Source organism: Choloepus didactylus, chromosome 3 (genome assembly GCF_015220235.1).
Source record: "Choloepus didactylus isolate mChoDid1 chromosome 3, mChoDid1.pri, whole genome shotgun sequence".
Lineage (NCBI taxonomy): Eukaryota > Metazoa > Chordata > Mammalia > Pilosa > Megalonychidae > Choloepus > Choloepus didactylus.
Window position 1 is genome coordinate 175,791,177 of NC_051309.1, and position 27,842 is coordinate 175,819,018.

Below are 27,842 nucleotides of genomic sequence, written 5' to 3' on the forward strand. Positions count from 1 at the left end.
GCTGGGCCACACCTCCATTGAAATTCTCTAATCAGAGTTATCACCCACAGTTGGGTGGGTAGCATCTCCATGGAAACACTCAAGCAAAAAATTTCAATCTAATCAATACTAATACATCTGCCCACGCAAGACTGCATCAAAGATAATGGCATTTGGGGGGACATAATACATTCAAATTGGCACAACAACTTAGGGACAAATCTCCATGACCTGTGATAAGGCAATAGATTCTTATATGTGACACCAAAAGCATGAGCAACAAAAGAACATTAGACAAATGTGATTTCATCAAAATTAAAAACTTTTGTACTTCAAAGGAAATTATCAAGAAAGTGAAAAGACAACCTACAGAATGGGAGAAAATATTTGCAAGCCATTTATCAGATAAGAGTTTAAAATCCAGATTGTATAACAAACTCTTGCAATGCAACAACAAAAGACAAACAACCCAATTTTAAAATGGGCAAAGGACTTAAATAAACATTTCTCCAAGGAAAACATGCTAATGGTCAATAAGCACATGAAAAGATGCTCAGCATCATTATCCATTAATAGCAAAACACACATCAAAACTGCTTAATGAGGCACCACTTCACATCTATGAGGATGGCTATTATTAAAGCAAACCAACCAACCAACCAACAAAAAGCCCAAAAAATAAGTGTTGGAGAATATGTGAGGTAGTGGAGAAATTGGAACTCTACTGCATTGATGGAGGGTATGTAAAATGGCTCATCTATTGTGGAAAGCAAAATGGCAGTTCCTCAAAAATTTAAATACAGAATTTCTGCATGACCCAGCAATTCCACTTCTATGTATATACAAAGGAAAGTTGGAACAGAGTCTCAAATAGGTACTTGTACACCAATGCTTGTAGCAGCATTATTCACAATAGCCAAAAGGTGGAAATAACCCAAGTGTCTATCAACAAATGAAAGGATAAAGAAAATGTGTTACAATTCACAGTGGAATATTATCCAGTCATAAGGAAGAATGACATTATAAGACATGCTGCAGCATGGACAAACCTAGAAAACATTACGCTCATTGACATAAGCAAAGCATATGAGGACAAATATTGTATGCTATCACTTACAAGAAATGACTAGAAATAACAAATTTACAGAGATATAAAGCAGATTAAACATTGCTAGACACTAGGGATAGGGACACAGGGGGAGTATTTGTTTATAAAAATAAAATGAAAATAAATTATTAAAAATCCCCACAAGCTCTGGCACTAATCTTGATAGATTTATCTTTTGGTCAAAGCTGATTTTGAATGCCTAGTTTAAAGTCAATTAAAAAGCTTTTAATCGACGATTACTCCTTGGAATGGTCACAGAACTGTTTAAGCTGTTAAAAAACACAAGTACATGCTGTAGAAAATTAAATAGTTCTTAGGTGATACTGTTAAGTAATGCTCCAATAAGACTCTGAAGGACATCCAGTTGTCTTTTTGCTTATTTCGGAGTTGTGAATATTTTTTTTTCTTGAATAACATTGACAAATAGGCAGGAGAGATAGTAACACGCAACTTTCAAGAGTCAGGACCTCCTCTCCTAAAGCGAAAGAGGGACACTGTTTTAAATAACTAAAGGAGGAAAAGGACTCTCAACTTATCCTAACCCTGAATATTCACTAATATCATGACATCTTTCTACCAGTTTGTTTCTCTCTAAAACATAAAATTCCCTTGTTCACCTCCAGTCTAAAATGCCAATCAATTGAAGATTGCCATTATTTTTGATATTGGAGTTGCCCTTGCCACAGATTAAAATAAGTCTTATATTCATCAACTTTAGAATCATAGATTACAAAATATCTCCCATGCCATAAGCTCAGATATGTCTGTTGAGTCTTTGCAAAAACTCACTCATAGATTTAATAAAGTAATAAATTCAAATTAAATCATTAGACTTAATTATGCCATAGTGGAATAGAAATAAATAAAATAAGACAGACTTGAAAGCTTCCTTACAGACATCTGAATTAATATAGTTAGATCAAAATTGTAGTAGAATTACAATGCATTTTCCCCATTTAAAGTATGTTTAATGTATCATAATAATGTCAGTATTAATATGCTTGAACTTCAGTTATAAATTTGATACTGTTTAACAGAGGTAGTTATAACTATAATTCATTTTCAGAAGGGAAAACAGCAATTTATAAGTAATTGTCAAATAATATGCTTCACTAATATGCTTTGATTTCACACACCTCTGCATCAACAAATTTTCTGAATGAGAAAAAATGTTTTTCTCTACTAATTGTGTTTTAATTCTCTTGTCTAATTTCAATATGGAGATATGACAAGTCTCCTACCTCTGCCAAAACCCTGCTAACTGAACAGAAATAAAATTTAAAAATCCTCGGAACAGGAAGATTGGATGATATTTTATATCTTCTTTTCTCTTTTAAATAATTACCTCTAACACACTTAAAGTTTTCTCTAAAACTTTGAGTACTCAGAATTATGATGTTGAAAGTTTATATGGAAGGATTCTGTCATAGTACAGAAAGATCTAACATATGGTCTCTATTTTTTGGGATTAAATGTAACTTTTCTTCTTGCACAAAAGGAGCAAGATAACAAAAATAAGAAACAAGAATTACTGTTTTAAGTGATTGTTTACCTTTCTACATTAAAAATGCCCATCTAATATGTCTTCAATGATTAAAGAAGAATTTGAATATATACTCTGTGATTTTTGCTGGTTGATGAGGAATTAATCCCCTACATTTTTCCCTAATTTTTCTTTTAAAACAAATTTTGGATCAGACATCTCTCACAAGCTAGATGTTATTTAAAAAGTTTAGGGAGAAAGTTAATGATAGTGGACACTGGGAGGCCTGCTGTGAAATTAACTTTTATGTACTTTGTGGTTTTGCAAAATCAACTGGCATAGGCTATGTATATTTCAAAATGGTGATAGCTACTGTCTTGTGTCATGGAATTTAAAAGTTGCTTAAAATTTATAGGAGAATCATTTGTTTAAATTATAGTTTGAGCTGTACTATAAGGACTACCATGGCCAGAAAAAAGATAAGATATAAAAGATCCAAAAAATATTATTGAAGTAATTAAAAAGTTCATTTAAATACCATCTTGTGTATGGGTATAGTCATGCTAGTTTTCAGTTTCTTGTTTTGAGAAATAAATTATATAAAAATTAATGACAAGTTACAAAGCTTAAAAATAGTAAATATTTGTTAAATACTACAGTTATATTATTATTACAAACGTGAATGTACAACTTTGTAAACAAATACAAAAATAAGTGTTTTCTTTCATATATTCAAGCCCTTCCCTGATTCAGTCACTTTACTATTAGATATAACAGGGAGTGTCTTAGTTTGCCAGGGATACTATGACAAATACCACACCATGGTTGGCCTAATAGCAATTTGTTGTCTCATGGTTTGGGAGCCCAGAAGTCCATCACCAAGGTCTTGACAGGGCTTCCTTTCTCCTGGAGTCTGAACCATTCCAACTTCACATGGCGATCTCGCTCTCCTTTTGACTGTTTCTCTGTTTTCCACTGATTGTGACTTCTGTCGACTTCTGGCTTGTATTTCGGTGTGCAATGTCCTTTGATTCTAAAGATGTCTGCCATAATGAATTAAGGCTCACCCTCATTGGCCACACTTTAACAATAATAGCATCTCCGAAGGTCCTACATACAAATGAGTTCACACCCAGGACCAAGGTTTAGAACTTGAACATGTCTTTTGTGGGGGATATGATTCAATCCTCAAGAGGGAGCTTTTATTTCACTGCATGAACCCAATATTTATGTGACTGTTTCATACTGTATCATTAAATGTGATGCAGTTGTGTGTGTGTGTCTATTAATTCAGTGGGTTATATTTTGAAGACTGGAATGTCTCTTCTAGGCATATCCTCAGCATTTAGCTGAGTGCCTGAAAAATATTTGTTGAATGAATAAACATTAAAAAAATGACCAAATATATATTTCCCTTCATCTACTTATTATCTACTTTATTGCATATGATATAAGATTATACTGAAGCTGTAGTAAAAGTCAGTATGTTTAATGATATATATTTCTAAAGAAATTGGATCTAGAAATTGTTTAGCTGTGCTGGACTTAAATGATTGTCAATAAACATCAGTCGATTGATAATCCTGCATGGGGTTAAAAAATAAATCAGAGGCGGGGCAAGATGGCAGACTGGTGAGCTGTAAGTTTTAGTTACTCCTCCAGGAAAGTAGGTAAAAAGCCAGGAACTGCGTGGACTGGACACCACAGAGCAATCTGTCTTTGGGCATACTTCATACAACACTCATGAAAACGTGGAACTGCTGAGATCAGCGAAATCTGTAAGTTTTTGCGGCCAGGGGACCCGCGCCCCTCCCTGCCAGGCTCAGTCCCGGGGGAGGAGGGGCTGTCAGCTCTGGGAAGGAGAAGGGAGAACTGCAGTGGCTGCTCTTATCGAAAACTCATTCTACTGATTCAAACTCCAACCATAGATAGACTGAGACCAGACACCAGAGACTCTGAGAGCAGCCAGCCCAGCAGAGAGGAGACAGGCATAGAAAAAAAACAACACGAAAAACTCCAAAATAAAAGCAGAGGATTTTTGGAGTTCTGGTGAACACAGAAAGGGGAAGGGCGGAGCTCAGACCTTGAGGCGCATATGCAAATCCCGAAGCAAGGCTGAACTCTCTGCCCTGTGCACCTTTCCTTAATGGCCCTGGTTGCTTTGTCTATTAGCATTTCAATAACCCATTAGATCTCTGAGGAGGGCCGTTTTTTGTTTTTTTTTTTTTTTAAATCCTTTTTGCTTTTTCTAAAACAATTACTCTAAGAAGCTCAATACAGAAAGCTTCAAAGAATTGCAATTTGGGCACGTCAAGTCAAGAGCAGAACTAAGAGAGCTCTGAGACAAAAGGCAATAATCCAGTGGCTGAGAAAATTCACTAAACAACACAACTTCCCAAGAAAAGGGGGGTGTCCGCTCACAGCCACCATCCTGGTGGACAGGAAACACTCCTGCCCATCGCCAGCCCCATAGCCCAGAGCTGCCCCAGACAACCCAGTGTGACGGAAGTGCTTCAAATAACAGGCACACACCACAAAACTGGGCGTGGACATTAGCCTTCCCTGCAACCTCAGCTGAATGTCCCAGAGCTGGGAAGGCGGAGCAGTGTGAATTAACAAAGCCCCATTCAGCCATCATTTGAGCAGACTGGGAGCCTCCCTACACAGCCCAGCAGCCCAGAACTGCCCTGGGGGGATGGCACTCACCTGTGACATAGCACAGTCATCCCTCAACAGAGGACCCGGGGTGCACAGCCTGGAAGAGGGGCCCACTTGCAAGTCTCAGGAGCCATACGCCAATACCAAAGACTTGTGGGTCAGTGGCAGAGACAAACTGTGACAGGACTGAACTGAAGGATTAGACTATTGCAGCAGCTTTAAAACTCTAGGATCATCAGGGAGATTTGATTGTTAGGGCCACCCCCCCTCCCCGACTGCCCAGAAACACGCCGCACATACAGGGCAGGCAACAACAACTACACACGCAAGCTTGGTACACCAATTGGGCCCCACAAGACTCACTCCCCCACTCACCAAAAAGGCTAAGCAGGGGAGATCTGGCTTGTGGAGAACAGGTGGCTCGTGGACGCCACCTGCTGGTTAGTTAGAGAAAGTGTACTCCATGAAGCTGTAGATCTGATAAATTAGAGATAAGGACTTCAATAGGTCTACAAACCCTAAAAGAACCCTATCAAGTTCAGCAAATGCCACGAGGCCAAAAACAACAGAAAATTATAAAGCATATGAAAAAACCAGACGATATGGATAACCCAAGCCCAAGCACCCAAATCAAAAGACCAGAAGACACACAGCACCTAGAGCAGCTACTCAAAGAACTAAAGATGAACAATGAGACCATAGTACGGGATATGAAGGAAATCAAGAAGACCCTAGAAGAGCATAAAGAAGACATTGCAAGACTAAATAAAAAAATGGATGATCTTATGGAAATTAAAGAAACTGTTGACCAAATTAAAAAGATTCTGGACACTCATAGTACAAGACTAGAGGAAGTTGAACAACGAATCAGTGACCTGGAAGATGACAGAATGGAAAATGAAAGCATAAAAGAAAGAATGGGGAAAAAAATTGAAAAACTCGAAATGGACCTCAGGGATATGATAGATAATATGAAATGTCCGAATATAAGACTCATTGGTGTCCCAGAAGGGGAAGAAAAGGGTAAAGGTCTAGGAAGAGTATTCAAAGAAATTGTTGGGGAAAACATCCCAAATCTTCTAAACAACATAAATACACAAATCATAAATGCTCAGCGAACTCCAAATAGAATAAATCCAAAAAAACCCACTCCGAGACATATACTGATCACACTGTCAAACATAGAAGAGATGGAGCAAGTTCTGAAAGCAGCAAGAGAAAAGCAATTCACCACATACAAAGGAAACAGCATAAGACTAAGTAGTGACTACTCAGCAGCCACCATGGAGGCGAGAAGGCAGTGGCACGATATATTTAAAATTCTGAGTGAGAGGAATTTCCAGCCAAGAATACTTTATCCAGCAAAGCTCTCCTTCAAATTTGAGGGAGAGCTTAAATTTTTCACAGACAAAGAAATGCTGAGAGAATTTGCTAACAAGAGACCTGCCCTACTGGAGATACTAAAGGGAGCCCTACAGACAGAGAAACAAAGACAGGACAGAGAGACTTGGAGAAAGGTTCAGTACTAAAGAGATTCGGTATGGGTACAATAAAGGATATTAATAGAGAGAGGGAAAAATATGGCAAACATAATCCAAAGGATAAGATGGCCGATTCAAGAAATGCCTTCACGCTTTTAACGTTGAATGTAAATGGATTAAACTCCCCAATTAAAAGATATAGATTCGCAGAATGGATCAAAAAAAATGAACCATCAATATGTTGCATACAAGAGACTCATCTTAGACACAGGGACACAAAGAAACTGAAAGTGAAAGGATGGAAAAAAATATTTCATGCAAGCTACAGCCAAAAGAAAGCAGGTGTAGCAATATTAATCTCAGATAAAATAGACTTCAAATGCAGGGATGTTTTGAGAGACAAAGAAGGCCACTACATACTAATAAAAGGGGCAATTCAGCAAGAAGAAATAACAATCGTAAATGTCTATGCACCCAATCAAGGTGCCACAAAATACATGAGAGAAACACTGGCAAAACTAAAGGAAGCAATTGATGTTTCCACAATAATTGTGGGAGACTTCAACACATCACTCTCTCCTATAGATAGATCAACCAGACAGAAGACCAATAAGGAAATTGAAAACCTAAACAATCTGATAAATGAATTATATTTAACAGACATATACAGGACATTACATCCCAAATCACCAGGATACACATACTTTTCTAGTGCTCACGGAACTTTCTCCAGAATAGATCATATGCTGGGACATAAAACAAGCATCAATAAATTTAAAAAGATTGAAATTATTCAGAGCACATTCTCTGACCACAATGGAATACAATTAGAAGTCAATAACCATCAGAGACTTAGAAAATTCACAAATACCTGGAGGTTAAACAACACACTCCTAAACAATCAGTGGGTTAAAGAAGAAATAGCAAGAGAAATTGCTAAATATATAGAGACGAATGAAAATGAGAACACAACATACCAAAACCTATGGGATGCAGCAAAAGTGGTACTGAGGGGGAAATTTATAGCACTAAATGCATATATTAAAAAGGAAGAAAGAGCCAAAATCAAAGAACTAATGGATCAACTGAAGAAGCTAGAAAATGAACAGCAAACCAATCCTAAACCAAGTACAAGAAAAGAAATAACAAGGATTAAAGCAGAAATAAATGACATAGAGAACAAAAAAACAATAGAGAGGATAAATATCACCAAAAGTTGGTTCTTTGAGAAGATCAACAAGATTGACAAGCCCCTAGCTAGACTGACAAAATCAAAAAGAGAGAAGACCCATATAAACAAAATAATGAATGAAAAAGGTGACATAACTGCAGATCCTGAAGAAATTAAAAAATTATAAGAGGATATTATGAACAACTGTATGGCAACAAACTGGATAATGTAGAAGAAATGGACAATTTCCTGGAAACATATGAACAACCTAGACTGACCAGAGAAGAAATAGAAGACCTCAACCAACCCATCAATAGCAAAGAGATCCAATCAGTCATCAAAAATCTTCCCACAAATAAATGCCCAGGGCCAGATGGCTTCACAGGGGAATTCTACCAAACTTTCCAGAAAGAACTGACACCAATCTTACTCAAACTCTTTCAAAACATTGAAAAAAATGGAACACTACCTAACTCATTTTATGAAGCTAACATCAATCTAATACCAAAACCAGGCAAAGATGCTACAAAAAAGGAAAACTACCGGCCAATCTCCCTAATGAATATAGATGCAAAAATCCTCAACAAAATACTTGCAAATCGAATCCAAAGACACATTAAAAAAATCATACACCATGACCAAGTGGGGTTCATTCCAGGCATGCAAGGATGGTTCAACATACGAAAAACAATCAATGTATTACAACACATTAAAAACTCGAAAGGGAAAAATCAATTGATCATCTCAATAGATGCTGAAAAAGCATTTGACAAAATCCAACATCCCTTTTTGATAAAAACACTTCAAAAGGTAGGAATTGAAGGAAACTTCCTCAACATGATAAAGAGCATATATGAAAAACCCACAGCCAGCATAGTACTCAATGGTGAGAGACTGAAAGCCTTCCCTCTAAGATCAGGAACAAGACAAGGATGCCCGCTGTCACCACTGTTATTCAACATTGTGCTGGAAGTGCTAGCCAGGGCAATCCGGCAAGACAAAGAAATAAAAGGCATCCAAATTGGAAAAGAAGAAGTAAAACTGTCATTGTTTGCAGATGATATGATCTTATATCTAGAAAACCCTGAGAAATCAACGATAAACCTACTAGAGCTAATAAACAAATTTAGCAAAGTAGCGGGATACAAGATTAATGCACATAAGTCAGTAATGTTTCTATATGCTAGAAATGAACAAACTGAAGAGACACTCAAGAAAAAGATACCATTTTCAATAGCAACTAAAAAAATCAAGTACCTAGGAATAAACTTAACCAAAGATGTAAAAGACCTATACAAAGAAAACTACATAACTCTACTAAAAGAAATAGAAGGGGACCTTAAAAGATGGAAAAATATTCCATGTTCATGGATAGGAAGGCTAAATGTCATTAAGATGTCAATTCTACCCAAACTCATCTACAGATTCAATGCAATCCCAATCAAAATTCCAACAACCTACTTTGCAGACTTGGAAAAGCTAGTTATCAAATTTATTTGGAAAGGGAAGATGCCTCGAATTGCTAAAGACACTCTACAAAAGAAAAACGAAGTGGGAGGACTTACACTCCCTGACTTTGAAGCTTATTATAAAGCCACAGTTGCCAAAACAGCATGGTACTGGCACAAAGATAGACATATAGATCAATGGAATCGAATTGAGAATTCAGAGATAGACCCTCAGATCTATGGCCGACTGATCTTTGATAAGGCCCCCAAAGTCACCGAACTGAGCCATAATGGTCTTTTCAACAAATGGGGCTGGGAGAGTTGGATATCCATATCCAAAAGAATGAAAGAGGACCCCTACCTCACCCCCTACACAAAAATTAACTCAAAATGGACCAAAGATCTCAATATAAAAGAAAGTACCATTAAACTCCTAGAAGATAATGTAGGAAAACATCTTCAAGACCTTGTATTAGGAGGCCACTTCCTAGACTTTACACCCAAAGCACAAGCAACAAAAGAGAAAATAGATAAATGGGAACTCCTCAAGCTTAGAAGTTTCTGCACCTCAAAGGAATTTCTCAAAAAGGTAAAGAGGCAGCCAACTCAATGGGAAAAAATTTTTGGAAACCATGTATCTGACAAAAGACTGATATCTTGCATATACAAAGAAATCCTACAACTCAATGACAATAGTACAGACAGCCCAATTAAAAAATGGGCAAAAGATATGAAAAGACAGTTCTCTGAAGAGGAAATACAAATGGCCAAGAAACACATGAAAAAATGTTCAGCTTCACTAGCTATTAGAGAGATGCAAATTAAGACCACAATGAGATACCATCTAACACCGGTTAGAATGGCTGCCATTAAACAAACAGGAAACTACAAATGCTGGAGGGGATGTGGAGAAATTGGAACTCTTATTCATTGTTGGTGGGACTGTATAATGGTTCAGCCACTCTGGAAGTCAGTCTGGCAGTTCCTTAGAAAACTAGATATAGAGCTACCATTCGATCCAGCGATTGCACTTCTCGGTATATACCCGGAAGATCGGAAAGCAGTGACACGAACAGATATCTGCAAGCCAATGTTCATAGCAGCATTATTCACAATTGCCAAGAGATGGAAACAACCCAAATGTCCTTCAACAGATGAGTGGACATATACACACGATGGAATACTACGCGGCAGTAAGAAGGAACGATCTGGTGAAACATATGACAACATGGATGAACCTTGAAGACATAATGCTGAGCGAAATAAGGCAGGCACAAAAAGAGAAATATTATATGCTACCACTAATGTGAACTTTGAAAAATGTAAAACAAATGGTTTATAATGTAGAATGTAGGGGAACTAGCAGTAGAGAGCAACTAAGGAAGGGGGAACAATAATCCAAGAACAGATAAGCTATTTAACGTTCTGGGGATGCCCAGAAATGACTATGGTATGTTAATTTCTGATGGATGTAGTAGGAACAAGTTCACTGAAATGTTGCTATATTATGTAACTTTCTTGGGGTAAAGTAGGAACATGTTGGAAGTTAAGCAGTTATCTTAGGTTAGTTGTCTTTTTCTTACTCCCTTGTTATGGTCTCTTTGAAATGTTCTTTTATTGTATGTTTGTTTTCTTTTTAACTTTTTTTTTCATACAGTTGATTTAAAAAAAGAAGGGAAAGTTAAAAAAAAAAAAAGAAAGAAAAAAGACAAACAAGGGAAAAAAAAAAAAAAAAGATGTAGTGCCCCCTTGAGGAGCCTGTGGAGAATGCAGGGGTATTCGCCTACCCCACCTCCATGGTTGCTAACATGACCACAGACATAGGGGACTGGTGGTTTGATGGGTTGAGCCCTCTACCATAAGTTTTACCCTTGGGAAGACGGTTGCTGCAAAGGAGAGGCTAGGCCTCCCTGTATTTGTGCCTAAGAGTCTCCTCCTGAATGCCTCTTTGTTGCTCAGATGTGGCCCTCTCTCTCTGGCTAAGCCAACTTGAAAGGTGAAATCACTGCCCTCCCCCCTACATGGGATCAGACACCCAGGGAAGTGAATCTCCCTGGCAACGTGGAATATGACTCCCGGGGAGGAATGTAGACCCGGCATCGTGGGATGGAGAACATCTTCTTGACCAAAAGGGGGATGTGAAAGGAAATGAAATAAGCTTCAGTGGCAGAGAGATTCCAAAACGAGCCGAGAGATCACTCTGGTGGGCACTCTTACACACACTTTAGACAACCTTTTTTAGGTTCTAAAGAATTGGGGTAGCTGGTGGTGGATACCTGAAACTATTAAACTACAACCCAGAACCCATGAATCTCGAAGACAGTTGTATAAAAATGTAGCTTATGAGGTGTGACAGTGGGATTGCGAATGCCATAAGGACCAAACTCAACTTTGTCTAGTTTATGGATGGATGTATAGAAAAGTAGGGGAAGGAAACAAACAGACAAAGGTACCCAGTGTTCTTTTTTACTTCAATTGCTCTTTTTCACTGTAATTATTATTCTTGTTATTTTTGTGTGTGTGCTAATGAAGGTGTCAGGGATTGATTTAGGTGATGAATGTACAACTATGTAATGGTACTGTAAACAATCGAAAGTACAATTTGTTTTGTATGACTGCGTGGTATGTGAATATATCTCAATAAAAAGATGATTAAAAAAATAAATAAATAAATCAAAGCTTTAATGGGTTCTATAAATCTAAAAGGTCTACAAATAATCCAATAATACAGAATTGAAAATAAAATAAATTACTATATCATGTGCTAGTACTGTGCTAAATGATACAATAAAAACTTGAAAGGCAGAGTTCCTCACCTCAGAGTTTCTAGTCCAGAGAAGAAGAAAGGCAAGAATATTAACAATTTTAATACATATGTGCAACAAGTACTATAGTAAGTGGACAAAGAATGTTTTTAAAAGTCAAGTTTAGACATGGGGCATTTGTCTGTTTTTAAAGGACACTGGATTTCATTAGATGAAGAAAACAGAGGAAATTTTTTTCAAGTAGCAAGAGGAGTGTTCAAAAGAATGGTAGTATAAAACATCTTGGCATAGTTAGCAAAAAGCTAGTGTTTTGGAGAGTTTGTGGCAAAGAGTGAAAATGAGTGAATAGTAGGAAGAATGACTAGAGAAATACACCTCCTGGAGTAAGCTAAAAATTATTTATTTATTTATTTATTTATTTTATTTTATTTTGCCAAAAGCTGTAAGAAATCATTTAAAAGTTTTAAGAGGAAAGTGCAATGGCTAGGTGTAAACTGAATGAAGCTCTGCCTGCCTGTGTATGGAGATCAGGTTGGAGGTGAGGAGGACTATCAGTAGGAAAAGATTGAAAAGATTTTTTAAAAAGTTGGAAAGTAAGAAATGATAAGAACTAAAGCTATAGCAGAAATGAGATGACTAGCTGAATCGAAGTGTTCCAGTTTGTTAATGCTGCTGTTATGCAAAACACCAGAAATGGATTGGCTTTTATATAGGAGGTTTATTTGGTTACAAAACCATGAAAATGTCCAAACAAAGTAATCAACAAGAGGATACCTTCACTGAAGAATGACCGATGGCGCCCGGGACACCTCTGTCAGCTGGAAAGGCAGGTGGCTGGTGTCTGCTGATACTTTGCTCTGGGGTTCTGGTTTCAAAACGGCTTTCTCCAAAATATCTCTGGTCTTGTCTCTCTTACCTTCTCTGGAACAGAGTCTGGGCCAGCTTCTCTTAGCTAAGTATCTCCAAATGTCCTTCTATGCACATCTCTGAGCATCTCTAAGCATCAACAAGCAAGCATCCAGGCCTGTGTGGCTCTTTCTAAAGGACTCCAGTAAACCAATCAAGACCCATGCTGCATGGGCAGGGCCACACCTCCATGGAAATAATCTAATCAAAATTATCACCCACAGATGGGTGAGTCACATCTCCATGGAAACAACCTAATCCAAATATCCCACAAGATTGCATTAAAGAATATGGCTTTCAGGGGGACATAATATATCCAAAATTGGTACATGAAGATATAGAAGAAGAGTTAAATTCAAAAATGTTTAATGACAGATTAGATTTCAGGGAAAAATTGAAAGGGAAATATAGCAAGAAACCATTTTTTCATCTATGTCTACAATGAATAAGACAAATTGGAAATGTAGGTTTTAGAAAACATATGATGCCTTGAATCTCGTACATAAAAATGAAGAATTTGGGACTCAGAAGAGGAATTGCAAATAAAAGAATAACTTTATAATTTGTCAGTTTACAAATAGTAAGTGAAGCCATGGGTTCAGAAAGATAATACTGAAAGGAAGACAAATGCCTCATCAGTTTAAGAATATGTATAAGTAATTATTTAGCCAAGTTTCTTATTGATAGAAGAAAAGAGAGTCATTGAAAAGGCATGCTTCCATATGAATATTTTACATAAACATTGAAATAACATGATTTTCCATATGTTTGGAAGCTGATTTTAAGTTATCAGGTACTAAACAAGCTGACTATGTGAATACTTCTTCCACTTACTTACACATGGACATTTTGTTTTAATATATTGCTATCTACAAGAGTAAATTCCAAACAAATATGAGTAAAGAATTTGAAAGAATATTTAAAATTTCCAATTTAAGTTTCTTAATTTTAGAAATGAATTTTCATATGCTTTATTCTAACATATAATCAGCAATAAAAGTGTTTTAAGAATATACATTTTAAATCAGCAGACACTTTGATGATATTTATGATCACATGCAATTTTTTCAATGGAACAATTAATATTGAACTTGCATAAAATATTTTGGTGGAGATAATAAATGTTGCATATTATATATATATTTGTGGAAGAAATTCAACTTCCTTGGCCAAGCCAACACTCCCTGCAATTTTTGGCATGGAAGATTTTAAATCATAAATATTTGCTGTTAACACTTGGATTTGAAGACCACAATGGCCTCAGGCTTTACATTAAAAATGAATTAGTGCTAAAAATTCACATGGTGAATGAGATATTCTATTGAAAACTTTAAATATCTGAATTTTTAGTTAAAGAGGAAAAAGAAATGTAATTTATATTCTAGAGAAGAAAAATGTCAGTAGTCTTTTTTTCTTTAAATAACATATTTTGATGGTAACCTCTAAGATGCATCATATCAAAAGACAATACTTTAGATTTATGAAAAATTACAATGAAATCTTACTAATTAAGTCATTTTTATTGATGATATAAAATTTTAGCTCTGCTTCCAACAAATAGCTTAAAGGTAAAAAATGCCCCCTTCAATCTACCAAAATTTTAAAAATTCATATATTTAAGGGGAAAAGTTATATTTTCACACTGCATTAAAATTAAGCAGCATAGTCAGAATGCTAGACTACAAAAATTGCTCTTTTCATTCTCTGGAAGCTATATACAACTTGAGAATTTTTACTTTTAAGTTTAAAGTACAGCACATATTCTGAAAGCCTCATTATTAGAATAATGTATAATCTTAGATATTAAGCATTTAATGTCATAAAAATTCAGACATACGAGGAAAATGAATTTATTATGCTTTGATATATTATCTCTTACTGCTAGTTTTGCTAGGTATGTACAAGAAAAACCTAATGTTTAAAAAATCCTAGTAATGTGGCAAGCTGCCACCGAGGCAATTAGATTCTGGTGGGAATTAAAATGATTATTTATTTCTTTGAGTTTTTCTTTTCAACAGAATATTTAGCTTTAAATGGAGATCAAATGCATATGATGAACAAAAGGTTATGGAAATAAATTGTGGGCATGATTCTGTCTTAAGAATGATCAGAAGGTAACATTATCAAACTGAACGCAAGGAAAAGAATATTTAAGGAAAGGCAAAATAAGGAAGCAAGCAAGCAAAAACAAACTGAAGACCAGTGTATATATAATGAAGAAAAAGAAAGAGCATATCTAGTTGCCTGGATCTGAACCAGCTGCAAAATCATATTGCATCAGTGCAGAAAAACAAAAGGTATACAGTAGAACATCTTAGATCCTTTTAGATGTCTTTGGATAGAGTGATAGAAATTGCTTGTTGCCACCATAAATCTATTCTCTTCTTCCTCCTTTGTTAGAGAACCCTGAGTAGTGTGTCTAGCTTCATGATTTCATTCAATGATATCCCTCTCATTATAGATGGTTATTTCACATCAGTGATTTATAAATAGATTTGTAGGACTTCCATGAAGATCCTTTGCTAAAGCAGAATGACTATTTATTGGTTTTCTCTTGCTTCTCCTACTGCTGGCTTGGAATACACATGTGATAGCTGGACATTCAGCAGCTCTTTTGAACCATGAAATGATGCTGAGTATGAAAGTCATGGACTAGGAATGCCAGAGAAGAGAGGAGCTTGAACTCAAAATGCTTCACGTAGCAACCATGCCAGATGTGGACAGCATAATTTTTATAGGTGTTTTAATAGAGAATAAACTCCTGTGTATTTAAACCAATATTTTTCCTGTATCTTCTAGTGGACACAATTACTAACTGACATAGGTATTTAGATATAGAAAACAAAAATCAGAGAACAAATACTAAGAAGAAGAATGAGAAAATAATAGAAATTTTCAAGGTTGATAGATTCACATAAACTTTCAGCAGTGTAACCTTTTAGTACCAATGATATAAACTAACAATGATCCAGGATTATTTGTGGGAAAGTGGCTTAACACAGTATTCAGAACAATTTAAGTTTCATGTGGACTGCCAGTTCTAGTAAATAAAATATGGGACAGACAATTAAAGTTGAATTTCTTATAAATGAGAAAACATGTGGGACATACACATAATTAAAAAGTGTATTTGTTGTATATCTGAATTTCAAATCTAACTGAGAATTCTGTGTTTGGGCAATCCTACTTGTAAAGTCATTGAAAAGCATAATAATATAAATTATATCAAGTCTTTTCGAAGAACATTAGACATGACCAACAATGCCACAGTGAATCAAGCTACTGATACTGGTAAGAGAAATAACATGTATCTTATTGAACACCTAGTATGCATCTACTGGCCACTGTACTGAACACTCATGTATCAACTCATTGAATTCCATAATAACCATATGTTACAAAAAAAGAAACGGAGGCTTCAATTCTTTAAATAAATGCCTTTTGTTTATATAGCAAACACTGCTTGAACTATAATTGGAATCTATGGCTATTATAAAGAAGATACAAAAATAAGGGCTATGCTTTTTCAGACATAATTTTCTGAGGTAAAACCAAGTAAAATAAGAAAGAAAGAAAAAGAGAGAGAGAGAGAGAGAGAGAGAGAGAGAGAGAGAGAGAGAACGAAAGAAAAGGAAGGAAGGAAGGAAGTAAAAAAGAAAAGGAAGGAAGGAAAGAAAGAAAACAGATCAATAAAACAAAAATAAAAATTCCGCTATCCAACTGCTTACTGAACATTTTCTTTGTAAATTCAACGTATCCAAACAGTGTGGCATTTCAACTCCTCCCTTTCCTCACTCCTGACAGTCAATCCAGTCAACCAGTTGTGTTCTTCATCCCACATATCTCTCAATCTATGTCCTAGCCTCCATTTCTTCTTCCCTAAGAGACGGAACCTGCAAAGCAGGATGCTGGTAGAGTAAGATCAGCTAGGAAAGGTCATTGTTGGGGAAGTCACAGACACCTGTTAAGCAACCATTGGCCAGACTTCACCTCCTCCCACCTCCTTCTCTGGAGAAGTCACCAACACACAGTACATGCTAAGTGGCCATCCTGCAGCCTTTTATTATCACCACCTCCTTTTCTACTGTGTATCCTTCCACAACCTGGGAGAGTTGCTAAGCCTAATGAAAAGGCTTAGCCAGACATTAAACCTGGAAACCAGGAACAAACAACCCCAGATGCTTACAAGAACAGGAATTCCCAGTGGCATGGCCTCTGCCCACACCCCCACCCCCAGGTGGATAAAATCCACTTAAACAGTATGAACTGGTCTCTCTTTTCTGGAGCAAAGTAGGGCGTGCAGAAATGCCATCTTTTAACCCGACCTGGAGCAGTTTCAGCCATGATGGGTCTTCTTCCCTGCTCCTTGGTCTCTTTGGGCTGTGTGAGAAGACGTTTTGCCCTTTCTGAACTCTTTATCCTGTGCAAGAAATAAAGGGATCATTTTCTGAAAGTTTTTGTAGTGCCCTGAATCTGTGTTCCTATCATGCACTGTTGTAGAACTTGCTACACAGTCACGTTCCATAACTCATACCTCATCATCTGCACCCACTTGTCACAGCTGATCAAACCAGAGTTGATTCAGGCCTGGACACAACCATACTAGAATTGTGGTCTGTGTGCAAAATTCCACCCAAGAGAGGATGGGCAAAATAACACAATTAGATTCTTTTGGTAATTTGGGAAGAAAGAGGGTAGAGGAAACATATACAGAAAAAGGAAAATGGATGTATCTAGAGTAGCTGAATCAAGGTAATGACATATTATTAGATTAGAGATCAATAAAAGGTTGCTAATTAGGAGATAAAGTAGTATGATTACTAAAACTGCATTGAGTTGAGAAAAGTTTTCATGTTCTAGTTAGAATATATTACACATGGCTAAAATTTAGTTTCAGCTTTTCCTATAAGGTCCAAACTCCCAGGTTACTATATGAATCCTAACAATAAATTCCCATTGTTTTGGGCAGGTCAAGAAAGTCTTTGTTTCTTGGAACATATATATGGAGGAGAAGATAAAGATGGAGAATAAGGGGGAAGAGGAGGAGGGGAGAAAAGAAAAAACAAGTACCTAGTTCCTAAGCACAGGTGTAAACAACTTTAAAATGCTTTATCTCATTAATTCTCATATACACGCAAAAAAAGAATGAATTAATTCTACTGTTATCCTTCTTATACAGAAAAGGAAGCTGAGGTACAGAGAGGTTAAATGACTTGCTTGGGGTCATATCACTCCTAAGTGGCTGAGGAGTAATTGGAATCCCCGTAGTGGGATTTCTCACTGCCCATTTCAAGCCATTATATCATACTGCCTCCTGTGGTTCAGTGGTATCATTTATCTATTTGGTGTACAACAGAAGACTGGCAAAATGAAATGCTTCAAACATCAGTTGAAAATTAATCAGTCCCACACAGAGTATATCAAGTCTATTTGTGATATATATGGCCACATTTTCCAAAGAGCAGCTGAAAACTGCAAAACATTTCATCTCCACACAGCGGTTGAGCTCAGGATCTAGTCAGACAAGCCAGGAAAAAAATCTCAGCTGTACCATTAATTAGCTCAGCAAACTTGAGTAAACAACTGTTTCTCTTGGCACAAATTTCCACACCTGCAAATGAGATATGATTCCCTGCTTCATGGATTTGTTTTAGAGCTAAATGAGGTAATGAGTTAATGAGATAATAAGAAATAATATGAACCTATCCTATTACAGAAATAAAATTAATATATGCAATGCATAGATGGGGACTAAAAGTATACATATGGGACTATTCACAGGATTTCTGCACTTATGAATAGGAGTGAGAAGATATAAAAGGGAAGGGTGTTTTGGATTTTTATATACAACTAACTTATTTTAATCTCTTGCAATCAGAATGCATTCATTTATTGACTGGGCTGATAGATACTACATCCTGTCCAATGTATACTAAAAACTTGGAAATGATATTGTTAATTGTCACTGATTCCCTTTGACATGAAAGGCATTTATAATATGATTTTAACTTCATATAATATAATGGGAATTAAAACCTCTTTTGTGAAAACAGGTAATTTACTAAGTTATGAAAACAGAATCATGTCTGAACTTTTTGAAAGTAAATAAAGGGAGGATGCATTTTACTATACTTAGAGCATCTTCTTTCAATGCATCAGAAATCCACATCTAAAGATGAAAAATACATTTTAAGCAGATAAATTTATAGACATCTTAATATAATCAAACCACAAATTAATTAGACGACATTCTTACGGCAAGCAGCAGAACCCATTCTAGCTAGTTTTAAACAGGAAAGGAATTTAATGCAGAATATTAAGAAGCTCATTTGGTAAGTGTATTATGTGCCCTAGAAAAACATGCTCTTAATCCATTCCCATGGGTGGGAAACCATTGTAAATAAGACTTTCTTGTTAATTCAGTTTTACTGAAATATATTCGCATAACATACAATCATCCACAGCGTACAATCAGTTGTTCATAGTACAATTGTATAGTTGTGCTTTATCACCACAATCAATTTTTGAACATTTTCATTACTCCAAAAAATTAAAAATAAGAATAAAATTAAAAGAAAAAAGAACACCTGAAACATCCAATGCCCCCATCTCACCCTATTTTTCAATTAATTTTTGTCCCCATTTTTCTATTCATCTATCCATACATTGGATAAAGGGAGTGTGAGCCACAAGATTTTCACAATCACACGGTCACACTATGTAAGCTACATAGTTATGCAATCTTCTTCAAGAATCAAGGCTACTGGGTTGCAGTTCAACAATTTAAGTTATTTCCTTCTAGCTATTCCAATACACTGAAAAACAAAAAAGGGATACCTACATAGTCCTCAAGAATGCTCCCCAGAGTGACCTTTCTACTCCACTTGAGACATCTCAGCCACTGAAACTTTATTTTGTTTCATTTCTCTTACCCTTTTGGTCCAGAAGGCTTTCACAATCCCAGGATGCTAGCTCCAGGCTCATCCCCAGAAGTCATGTCTCACGTTGCCAGGGATATGTAAATAGGACCTTTGGAAGATGCCGTTTTTAGTTAATGTGCAGCCAACTGAATCAGGGTGGGTTTTAATTCTATTACTGAAGGTCCTAGGGAAAAAGCCACCAGAAAGGAGTGGAAGCTGGAAGTCAATGGAACTGGGAGGAGCAGAGGAGAAACGAGAAGACTTTTCCAAGTGCATTGTCTTGTGACAGAAAAGCCAAGGACCCAAGGATCACTGCAGCCAGTCCCAGAATACAAGTCTTCAGGGAGAAAACATCACCTTGCTGAAGTCTCAATTTTTAACTTCTCCTAGACTCGAAACCAAGAACCCATAAATTCCTGTTGTTAATCCAACCCCGTGTATGGTATTTATTTTAGCAGCTGAAAAACTAAAACACTCATAGAATATATGAGAGAGCAGAACATTAACCTTGAGGTTGGAAAAGTCAGGAAAGATGTTAAAGCCACTTATTGACACTGGTCTACTGAAGACATTGTGCTGAAAACTGAACAACTCCAGAGTTTCAATCACTGCTCTCCCCGAAAGTGGGATCCCTCTGTTACAGCACCTGTCAGGAAGGGTGGCTGGGTTGAAATAATTCTGTAAAGTGCTTGCATCACATGTTCTTGTTTATGAAATGGAGTGTCATTCATGAGGTTTGTTTGTTAGAATGTTGTTCATATTTCTGCATCCTGGGTGCAAGGAAAGCTAAAAAAGCAAATTTATTGGTATCTACCTCAGGGAAACAAAAATTATGGGATAAGAATTGCCAAACCATTTAAAGGGAATTTGAAAGTTGGTAGGTAACCAGAAAACACATCATGTATCCACGAGAGATAGTGCTGACAATCTATATCTAGATTGCTTATTTATCTACATGATGAAGTTCTTATTTTGGAAGACTTACAAACAGGACTAAAAAAAGAAAACATATTAGGTGATATTTTATAACTATTCTATTCGACATGTATAATTACATTAGTAAATACTTTAAAAATAGATTTAGACAATTTGACAGTTGTTGCCATGATAATTAAATGAAAATACCAGGAGTATATTGGGAAATTTAATATATATACTTACTTTCAAAGATATTTTTGGATACTTTCTTCAGATTTAATTTTGAAATGCTTGTATTTCTGTGTACAGATAGATCATGAATTTGTTTAACTTACCTAAATATGGCTCTGAAACTTTCTAAATAATGTAAATCTTCTAAAAGTTCTCAAAATCTAACCACTGTATGAAGTCTATTCAAAATAATTTCATCTGGCTGAGCCTTCAATCTTGGGACTTGCCCTTATGAAGCTTGTTACTGCAAAAGAGAAGCTAAGCCTACTTATAATGGTGCCTAAGGGTCACCCCCAGAGAACCTCTTTTGTTGCTCAGATGTGGCCTCTCTCTCTAAGCCAACTCTGCAGGTAAACTCACTGCCCTGCCTGCTACATGGAACACATACTCCCAGGGATGTAAATCTCCCTGGAAACATGGGACATGGTTCCTAGGGATGAGTCTGGACCATGTATTGTGGGATTGAGAAAGCATTCTTTACCAAAAGGGGGAAATGAGACAAAATAAAGTTTCAGGGGCTGAGAGAGTTCAAATGGAGTCAAGAGGTCATTCTGGAGGTTATTCTGATGCATTATATAGATATCCCTTTACAGGTTTTAGTGTATTGGAATAGCTAGAAGGAAATACCTGAAACTGTTGAACTGCAAGTGAGTAGCCTTGATTCTTGAAGACAATTGTATAACTATATAGCTTACATGGTGTGACTATGTGATTGTGAAAATCTTGTGTCTCACACTCCTTTTATTCAGTGTATGAACAGATGAGTAGAAAATTGGGGACAGAAGTTAATTGAATAATGGGGAGGATAGGAGGAATGGGATGTTTTGGGTGTTCTCTTTTACTTTTATTTTTATTCTTATTTTTAATTTTTTGGAGTAATGAAAATGTTCAAAAATTGATTATGGTGATGAACACACAAGTATATGATGGTACTGTGTACTATTGATTGTACACTTTGGATGACTGTATGGTATACAAGTATATCTTAATAAAATTGAATTAAAAAAGATAAATAATAACTTCATTTGATAAAAACCAATGTATTTACCCTAGAACTTATTTAATATTTATACACATTTCAGAGTCCTAACATCCAGTAATTATTTTACTAGACATTTCAAGTCTTTAGGACAGAGTAAAGAATCAGAAAGCAATCAAAAGAATTTATAAGATCTATATTCATGAATGCATATAGTTTTGCAAGTTGTCCACAGAACATCACTCATAGTATATTCTTCATTATTTTTGAAATAAACAGGTTTATTTGGGGGTTTTGACACCACAGAACACAAGGATAAACAGATTTACTGAAAATAATGGTGGAAAACTTGACAATAAGGATGAAAATAAAAAGTAAAGGATAATATGTAAACATAACACCTCATAAAACAGACCCAGGATTTTTTTCTAAGGTCATATTTCTCAAAGAAATTCAAATGCCTCTGAAATTATAGCTGTTTTTGCAAAATGTTCATGATATCTTAAAGAGTTATACATTATTTTCCATCTATTCTTTGAGGAAAGTTCCAAGATGTAAGCAAATTTAGAAAAATACTATCAAAATAAGAAATAAAATTACATAAAAATCAGAGTAGAATACTGTTTTTGATAAATTCTATAACATTAAACAGGCATATTAAGAATATGTGAGAAATAAGAGTGACTCTCCTGGGGCTGTGCATTAGGGGTTCTTTATGAATCAGCAAAGAATTTGTGGAAAGGCCATGGCTTTTTTGAGTTATGATAAAAAGTAACTAAGATTTATATGCAAGGAGATCATAAACCCCAAAATCACTAAGGCAAGATGGAATTGCCCCTCCTGGTTTCCAAAGAGATCTCATAAACAAAGACTTTTTCTGTTGCTTTTCATCTTCTAGGAGAATGTTTACTTTCTGATGCTCACTTTTATCTGACAGGATGGAAGGAATAGAGTGCCTTAGAGTTTATTTATTTATTTTTGTTTGTTTCACTATTGAATTGGGGTTAGGTTCCAAAACCTTAAGAATGAACCTAAGTGGAGTAACTTGTTCTCTTATTCTAGCAAACTAGACAATTTATCTGTTTTGATTAATAATTTCTTGTTTCTAATACATTATCAAGTATTTGAAAGACAAAACTGGCTCTACTGTTCTTTTTTTTTAACACTCCATAGGCTGGTTCTCAACCATAATAGCAACTACATAGAGACTAACTGTTGGTAATTACAGAAATTCTAATAGTCACAAATCTTTTGATACGCAGGTATGATTTCAAGAACTCATTATCTAAGACTAGAAGTGTACGTGGGCTTGGGGTATTTTTTTTCTGGATACCAATTTATTGGGAAACAACCTAGACCTTATTCAGTAATAATCCAGATGACTCTATGTAATTTGAGTTGGGATGGTCCGTCTTGGCCCAGTGAAACCTGACCCTAGATTGCCCAATCTGAAGATACATTCTTGGACTTAGTACATGTATCAGTGAAAGTCATGGGAATCCAGTTGCACAAATCTGAGTCCTTCCTAGCATGTGTTCAGTAGCTATCAGGACATGACACTTTGGGGATTAAGAATGCTAATCAATATATATTTGGATTTATTAGTGGCCATTTTCCAAATGACATGGAAACAACTTTTCTATAGATAAAGCCGAACGGTGGATAGGAAAGAGCTGTTTAACAATATATTTTGATAACTTGAATTCCAGGCATCTCTAAACCATCTAATCCCATGAAATTCCCACTGTGATTAGCCAGTATAGTCCTCTATTTGCTTAAGAATTTATAACTGTATTTATGATACTTCAAGTGAAGGGATCCCAACTAAATCATTAGTGTTAATAAGTAAAAATAATACAATATTATTTTTTAAAAAGATTTTCTTATTGTGTATTACATATAGCATCTCAGTTTGACTGAGGATTGACCTTGCCCCTGCCCTCCTCCTCCTGAGACATCCCTTCCCATAACACACTGAGCTTTGGCTGCTTTAACCTTGAGCGCAGCCCGACACTGAGCACATCCTGTTTTGAGAAAAAAGCACATACCAAAATGTTTTCCCCTGGCACTTAGGCACCTTTGTCCCTTAGCCACATATAACCTGTAGAGTGGTTGCCATGGGTGTGTGGACATATTCGAGTGAATGTCTTGCAGCTCTCTGTACGTAAGTTCCCCTAATAAATGCTTTTGGACTGATCACCCTGGAGTCTCATGCCTCTTTCTTCAAAGTCACAACCAGCCCCATTGTGGGGCAGTTCTGGCTGGGTCTTCCCCTATTTCTTCTTTTGGGGTGAGTCCTGCTGCTAGATCAGCAGGATACAGCACTCACCAAAAATTAATATGTGCACATGTTAGAAAAGCAAAAAGTACAAAAGGGTTTCTCTTGCAAATAAGTCTTCATTCCCTTGCTTATTCTTTCCTCTTCTTTAGAGGAAATGCTGTGAATCATTTCATGGGTATGGTCTAGAAATTTTCTACAAATATACAATACAAATTTCAATGTATGGAAGCATTCTGTTAAAACTAGGAGATATTTTCATATAAGCATGTGAAAATATACTTTTATGTCAGCAAATATAAATCCCCCTTAATGATTTTTAATGGATATGTAGGATTCTGTTACACACAAACACACACACACATGCCATCAAATGTTTTTTATTGATGGCAATTCTAATTTTTTGCTCTTTCAAAGATGATGAAGGTGAACAATTTCATACGTATGTATTTAGATTCACATATGAGTATATCTGTAGGAATAATCCCTCAGTGTGGATTTTCTAGTATGAGAGTATGTGCAGTTTAAAACTTAACAGATAATCCCTCTAAAGACTATGCACCAATTTATTCTCCCAACACATTGCCATATAAACTAAATAATAAATCAACAAAAATTGGTTCAGATAATTCCCAGTGATCTATAGTTTGCTTCCTTTTTATTACAATGAATATGTCTTTGTTCCAATAATTGTCTTTCACTCTATAGCCAATATTCATTAAGCTCCCTGAACTTCACGAAGTCTAGAGTACATCAATGAAACATACAAATTATAAAGCAACATGTATTTATGTACTCACATTGATGTCTTCCAAATCTAAATTGTTTAGAATAATATTGTTCCTTTTCCAGATGATGGGGGGTCTCAGGGCTCCCTGAATGGCACAGCTCAGAACAGCACTTTGTCCCACAGTGGCTGCCATAGTGCTTAGCTTCTGATCTTCAGGCAGACTCAGCTGGATAACCTCTGCAAAGACACAGTGTCAGGAATGTCGATGAGCATGTAGTTCTGTAAGGTTAATATGTATAAAGTTACTGAGTACTAGTAATTATGGCTTTTAATTTGAATCAAAGAAAAAAATAAAGCCTATGATGAAACGATGAAAGAACAAAGAGTTTCCAATGAAAGGTCACAATGACATTTCAATTTAATTGATTGACAAGCATCCTTATGAAACAAAACACTATTAAACATGAAATTTGAACACCAGAAGTACAGTTATAATAGGCCTGGAAGACTGTGCCCAAAAGAGAGATAAATTATTTAACTGCCAAATCGACATGTAGTGTGCCATCAGCATTGAAATAAAAATGATGTTGTTTATTCACTGATAGATTCATATTGTAGGTGAGGTGAGATCATTGTTGGCTGGCTTTAGAGAAAGCTAGCACAGCTGAATGGGTAAAATGCATCATTATGCTGGGAAACATAAATTGACTCTGAAGAAATAAGATTTATTTGGGTTGTTGAAGGAGAAAAGGCTGAAGTCCACTGCTCAATCAGCAATTAAGTGGAATTCTGTCAGCTGCCTTTATCAGACAGTGTTGGTTCAGTACAGTCACTTACTGATCCTTAAATTTTAAAGTTAAATATCTTATTTTTAACCTTGCAATGAGCACATTTCTTTTAATAATATTGCCAAACCATGAAACAATTATTTGAAAAGTAGATCTGACTTTCCTTTTCTGTTTTTTGACAGTCTTTATCAACTGTGAGACTTAACAACTGTGCCGTTGTCAGTTATCATGAGAGATGACAGGGATTAGTTCTAATAATTCCGCACATGTGAAAACTCCCCTTTGGTTTGCAGCTGACATTCACAGACACTTTCACTTTTTTATACTATGATTGAGTCTTACATTTTAACTTTTCTCAACCTTAGCCACATTAGAAATATCACAGATGAGTATTCTAATTTGAATCTTCATGTAGAGAGATGGAATGAATAGTTGTCTTTTGTTCCTTTGTTGTGGTTATTGATATTTTTCATGAGGAGGTGGAATGGGGGAGAGGTGGCTCTAAATTTGCACTAAATGTGATCAGGTGCAATCACTGCAGTCTCTTCTATAAAACCTCCCTCCTTACTTTTCACCATCCTACAGTCTATTTCTCTTTTTCTTAATCCTGTCTTCCTTTGGAGGAGGAAAAGAAATACTAATCAATGTTATTTTACAGAATACAACTTTCAATAAAGAGTTTGTTCTAATTTGCTAATGCTGCCAGAATGCAAAACACCAGAAATGGATAGGCTTTTATAATAGGGGGTTTATTTGGTTACACAGTTACAGTCTTAAGGCCATAAAGTGCCCAGGTAACACATCAACAATCGTGTACCTTCACTGGAAGATGGCCAATGGCATCCAGAAAACCTCTGTTAGTTGGGAAGGCACGTGGCTGGCATCTGCTCCAAGTTCTGGTTTCAAAATAGTTTTCTCCCAGGATGTTCCTCTCTAGGCTTCAGGTCCTCAAAAATGTTACTCTTAGTTGCTCTTGGAGCATTTGTCCTCTCTTAACTTTTCCGGAGCAAAAGTCTGCTTGCAAAGTCTGTCTCCAAAATGTCTCTGTATACTGAAGCTCCTCTCTCAGTTCCAGTGCATTCTTCAAAGTGTCCCTTTTGGCTGTAGCTCCTCTTGAAAATGTCATTCTCAGATGCACTGAGTTCCTTCTGTTTGCCAGCTCATTTATATGGCTCCAGTGATTTAATTTAGATCCACCCTGAATGGGTGGGGTAACACCTCCATTGAAATTATCCAATCAGAGTCATGACCCACAGTTGGTTGGGTCACATCTCCATGGAAGCACTCAAAGAATTACAGTCTAATCAACACTGATATGTCTGCCCACACAAGATTACATCAAAGATAATGGTGTTTTGGGGGATGTAATACATTCAAACTGGCACATTCCACCCCCTGGATCCCAAAATGACATTATCTTTCCATATACAAAATACATTCATCCCACAATATCCCAGAAACTTAAATCATTTCAGTAACAGTAAAGTACAAGATCCCATTAAATTAGTTACGGTGTGGTCTGTCCAAACGCAAAACTCCCCTCTGTCTGTGGACCTGTAAACTTAGAACAAGCTATGTGCTTCCAATATACAAAGGAGGGACATTCATAGGATAAACATTCCCATTGCCATAAGGAGAAACAGTAAGGAAAACAGGGTTAACAGGACCAAAATAGGTTCTAAATTCTGCAGCACAAATTCCATTAATTTCAAAGTCTGAGAGTCGTTAACAGAACAACATTGTATCCTTGGGACATGAGAGAGCAGGAGTCTCACCCTTCCTAAGGGCCTGTTTCAAAGAAGGAAGGCAATGCTTTTGAAATTGAAAAACTCGTGTAGAAGAGGCTCAGCCCAAGTTTCCTCTTTTGGGTACTACATTGCTGATAGAAATGGGTAAAAAGCATCTTGCTCTGTCATTTCTACAAACAGTTGAATGTTCTTTAATGACATTCACATACACACCCATTTTATTTCAGTGATTCCCGAGTCAAAAACCTAGG

General features: G+C 36.2%; 1 protein-coding gene across 2 annotated transcripts in view; it reads right to left on the bottom strand.

Moving 5' to 3' along the window:
* Positions 1-27,842, bottom strand: part of FSTL5 (follistatin like 5) — an 838,269-nt gene that overhangs the window by 302,954 nt on the left and 507,473 nt on the right. For both annotated transcript variants that reach the window (XM_037830939.1, XM_037830938.1), the window contains exon 7: positions 25,126-25,292. In XM_037830939.1, coding sequence (XP_037686867.1) covers positions 25,126-25,292 — 167 coding nt within the window. The remainder of the gene's footprint in view (positions 1-25,125; positions 25,293-27,842) is intronic.